This window comes from Raphanus sativus, unplaced genomic scaffold (genome assembly GCF_000801105.2).
Source record: "Raphanus sativus cultivar WK10039 unplaced genomic scaffold, ASM80110v3 Scaffold4536, whole genome shotgun sequence".
Lineage (NCBI taxonomy): Eukaryota > Viridiplantae > Streptophyta > Magnoliopsida > Brassicales > Brassicaceae > Raphanus > Raphanus sativus.
In genome coordinates this window covers 1-4,580 of record NW_026619838.1, presented here as the reverse complement: position 1 = coordinate 4,580, position 4,580 = coordinate 1, and the positions used below count along the sequence as shown (strand labels likewise).

The 4,580-nt window shown below is 39.4% G+C and overlaps 1 protein-coding gene and 1 pseudogene across 1 annotated transcript; one reads left to right on the top strand and one right to left on the bottom strand.

Moving 5' to 3' along the window:
• The first annotated feature begins 217 nt into the window (after positions 1–217).
• Positions 218–1,042, top strand: LOC130507449 (MATH domain and coiled-coil domain-containing protein At2g05410-like; annotated as a pseudogene).
• Positions 1,043–1,450: 408 nt separating this feature from the next.
• LOC130507448 (UPF0481 protein At3g47200-like) lies at positions 1,451–3,252 on the bottom strand. Its single transcript, XM_057002166.1, has 2 exons — positions 2,905–3,252; positions 1,451–2,191 (listed from the first exon to the last, which is right to left on the bottom strand). The coding sequence occupies exons 1-2, from the start codon at positions 3,250–3,252 to the stop codon at positions 1,451–1,453; spliced, it is 1,089 nt and encodes a 362-aa protein (XP_056858146.1).
• Positions 3,253–4,580: the final 1,328 nt, after the last annotated feature.

Below are 4,580 nucleotides of genomic sequence, written 5' to 3'. Positions count from 1 at the left end.
GTTTCATATTTGTGGTCTAGGACTGCTGCGAGATTTTTGTTTATATGTTGTGCCTGGCTTGTGGAGTTGTCAACATGGATTTTAAATCGGATGGAGTCTATATAATGTCATATTTTCATGCTTACTCAAAAATGCAAATCATGAAATATATTTTTGATATTTTGTAGAGACGCAACATTGGTTTGATAAGACAAATCCTGACTGGGTGTTTTCAGAAATGATTTCCCTTGACGAACTTCATGACAAAGAAGGATTTCTAGTTAATGGAGAAGTAAAGATTGTTGTGAAGGTTGATGTTCTTGAAGTTCAAGGTAAAGTAGATGTATCAAAGGAATCTTCACCAGTAATGGAAACCATAGATATCAATGGGTTTCAAGTCCTTCCTTGGCAGGTAAGATAATATAAGCAATACAAAACTTCTTGTTTTCTTACTTCAAAAAGTCCAACCAAAATACAAAAGCCATCATGGTTTCTACAAGTGATTATAGTAAAAAGACTTGTAACACACACAGAACAAAAAATGGTCAAATCAAAGTCCCTCACTAATAGTTCAATTTCTTAATATAGTTACAAGCTGAAGATAGTCTATTATGCTACGGCTTTACTTTATATATATACTTTCCAACTGCAGGTAGAATCTGTGAACCGTTTGTTTGAAAAACACCAAGATATTGCATCAAAATTTCGTCCAAAGAATCCATATCTAAAGACGGCGTACATGAATGTCCTCCTAAGCTTAACCCAGACGATATGTCATTCGCCTTGGGAAATCTCCAATGATGATTTGGCAGAGGAATATGCTGCTCTATCATACTTGTCAGCTGAGGGGTTTCAGTTGGATTGGCTGGAGAAGAAACTTGATGAAGTTAAGGAAAAGAAGAAGAAAGAAAAAGTATGTTTAGCTCAGCTTCAAGAAATGGAGGAAGAACTAAAGCCATTGAAGCGGAAGTGTTCAGAAATGGAAGCTCAAATGGACAAGGTGAAGGCTGAGTTGTCTGCAGCTAAATATCCTGTCTCCTTGTACGATTAAGACGTTGTCTGAAGATTTAAGTTCTTAGGGTACTTGGATTTAAATTCTCGTAGGTGTTCCGGTTTGTTTGCTTGCATCTTGATTTCTAATGAGCTCTCTCAAAATTAAGAACACTTGGATTTAGATTATTACTCCTTAATTTTATTTCTAATCAACAAAATATTGATGAGAAACATCCCACATCGAAAATATAAGAATTAATCTACTACTATATTAAAAGGTTACGGCCAATCTACTCATTGCCAATTGATTTTAAGTTGGAAATCCATAATTAATCCAAATCTAACACAAAACTAGCAGTTCAACTTAGATTCAGTACAAAGTCATGTCAGGATCTGACTGCTTGTGCTTACATTCATAAGAACAAGTTTGGATTTATTGAATTTTGACTACTAAATATGTAAATACTATGGTAATAACTCACAGGGCCAAGATAGAGCATACAGCCTGTATGAAAGTGAGAAGGAGAAGAAGCAAAGCAGCCAAAACAGAAGCAACTGACCAAGGATTGTGGAAATAGTCATGTCTCAGAATCGCCTTCCACCTGTTCCATGGTGTGTTGCAGTACGATTGTAACTTCTCAGAGAGGCTCTGAAAGTAAAACTTTCTGCCAAAGACAACCTCTGTGCAGATGTTATCGAACACATCTGAAATATCTTCTGCGGCTCCAAGACTGTTCATAAAGATCCCACGGCGGATGAGCAAGTCAGCATCCGCAGGGGATCTAATGAAGCAACTGAGAAGCCTGATGTAGTGGAGGAAGCTCTTATCTGAGCAATGACATTGTTCAAACACAATGATATTCCTGAAGAGGGATTCCGTGAGATCATCAACAAAAATAGTAGGAATCTCCAGCACTCCATCAGCAAATTTAATATCAAGTAAACAACTACTGGTCTCTGATGGCTTGAACTTAACACCAGCATTGTGTAGCTCTGTTGCTTTTGGCGCATTGTAAATCGTAGATATGCCTTCTTCCAATCTGATTGGAACTAGCGGCAGATAACAAGACCTCAGAAGATCAACAAAATGCTCTGGCTCTGCAGATTCATACATTTTATCATCAATGTTGCTCAGGAAACAACTGAAGTGGCTTTTAACAATCTCCAGTACTGAAGGTGTTCCTTGTTGGTAGTAAGGAGTCAAGAGATGATAAAACCCCTTCACAATGAAAAAGGGTAACTGGTTTTCTATTAGGATCTGTTAGGTTTTAAACCTCAACCTTGTGCTATAGAATTTGAAATAAACTTGATACCAAAACCTATCTTTGCTTTTATTCAATACCAATAGATTTCTCAAGAACAAAATATAAAGATCACAAGTCTAAGCAATAAACCCTCTTCCTAATTGCTAATTCTCTTGATCTCTCTTTATCTCTTTGCTCTTCTCTCTTTGATCGGATGCTCAACTCAGTCCTCGAAGTCTTCTATTTATACTGTAGCTATTGCCTTTTCTAAACTCATTAGCTTTTGTATATTTTCCTTTTCTTAACATATTTTGGTTAGATTCCACCAAACATGAATAATCATAACTGACCACAATTGGTTATGGGCTATAACTAGGATTGGGCCCATCTTCAATAATCTCCACCTTGGGCCCATATCCTTTTGTTTCTTCTTCTTCGACACCAAAACTCCAGTCACGAGAGCTCATCACGGGAAGATTCGATCGACGACTGCAACCACTGGTATCTTGTCCGTCGTCCCTCCCGAAAGCACCTGTAGCTCACACGCTACTCATGGTCTTCAGCTCCCGTTCCTTCCTTTTGTACAGTTTTGGATTTAAAAAAAAAACTCTGTTTTGCGTCCTCTGTGAAACTCCGTCCATCAATGCACAAACCACAGCGATTCTCTCCGGTGGCTTTCACCGGAAACCTCCACCGACCATTTACACCATATCCGCCTGTAAGCATCATCGCCTAAACCTTGCATCTTCTTCTTCGGTGAGATCGTATAAACCCAGAAAGCTCTCCACGGTGGCACATCTCTTTGTTTCACACTGCGAAACATACTCCGTCGCTCCTGGATCCAAGCTTCAGTCTTCCGCAAAGTCCGACCACTGTTATGTCTTTCCTGGTGGTTACTCTGCTCTGTTTCTCCTCTATAACTCAGAGTATATGTCGCTGCTCCATTCTTTAAGATATTTTCTCCTCCACTCATATATATAGTCTTAGTTTGATTTTCGTTTTCCATCTGACCAGCTGCTCTACCATGGATGGCCATTCCTTGGTATCCACAGCTAACGTGTTCGTCCATAAGAAAATTTGATTCACGTCACCGAGTTTACTGCAGATATTCTCGGTGAGTTTCTCAATTTCTTAACTTGTGTACTCAAACTTTGTCTCTTGATATCTTACAGTGTTTTGATAAATCCCTTTTGTTTGCCCCCCTTTTCCAGCTTTCTCTAATGACATACGACGCTCTTTCAACCTGTTTAAGATGATGACTTCCCTTCTGTTTCTTCGACGATGCCCTTGTGCTTCTCATGTACCAGAGATACTCGTCTCCCTTCACCGTTACTGGTGTTTAAGACGTTCTCTCATCAACCTTCCTCTTCCTTGTTTGGTGACCATTGCGATTCCTGAGATACTCGTCTCCCTTCACCATCCTTGATGTTTAAGACGTTCTCTCATGTAACACTTCAACAACCTTTCCTGTTCTCCATCCGATTTACTTGATACTGATTAGCAATTTTCCTATGTCTCAGCTGCTCCACCTTGAACTGAAACATCCACCTCGTCTTATCCGTCACAGGTAACCTTTCTTGCTCCCTACTGGCTTTTCATTATCGATAAGAAATAATCAGAGTTTCTCACTCGTTATTTCTTCTTGTGCGAGGTGTCTCGATAATGACGTTACCTGTGACGCTTTTCTCCTATTAGTCGGCAGTGGGAAGTTCACAGCAAAGCTGCAACTTCTGATCAGGTGCTTTTTCATTCAACCTCTCTTCATGATTAACCGTAGTATCCGTCTTGTTTGATACGTCTTTCTTCTTGACTGCCGTAATGATAGAATTGCTTTCTGCATCACTAACTTCGAACTCAAACCCTGTAGTTGATGTTTCCTCATCGTTTGTTGCATAATCTGAGTTTGTGAAACTTTCAATGCAAAACTCTGAATCATTCTTGAATCCATCAAGCCTTTGATTCTCCTTTGATGATCCTTTATCATTACTCTTTTCTTCGTCCCTTGCAAGACAAAAAACATCTAGTGACTGCCTATTATCAGCTTCTCCACTTGACTCGTATTTTTCTGTTGAAAAAGAATCTCCACCTCGAGCTGATAACCTTTCTGTTCCAAAACCATACGGACTTGGTCCCTGAATCAGATTCTCACTGAAAGACACCTTTCGCCTTTTCCGTACAGCTTTTGGAGTATTCACCTTACTCTTCACAACTGTTCCTTGAAGAGAGTATAACCCATCTTTGTATTTTCCTGAAATTACTTTCTTCCTGTCTTTGTAGAACTGAACCTTGAAGCCGTGTCCTACGTATCTGCAGCCTGATTTTTCTAGCATCCCATAAGATATCAGATTCCTACTCACGTCCGGC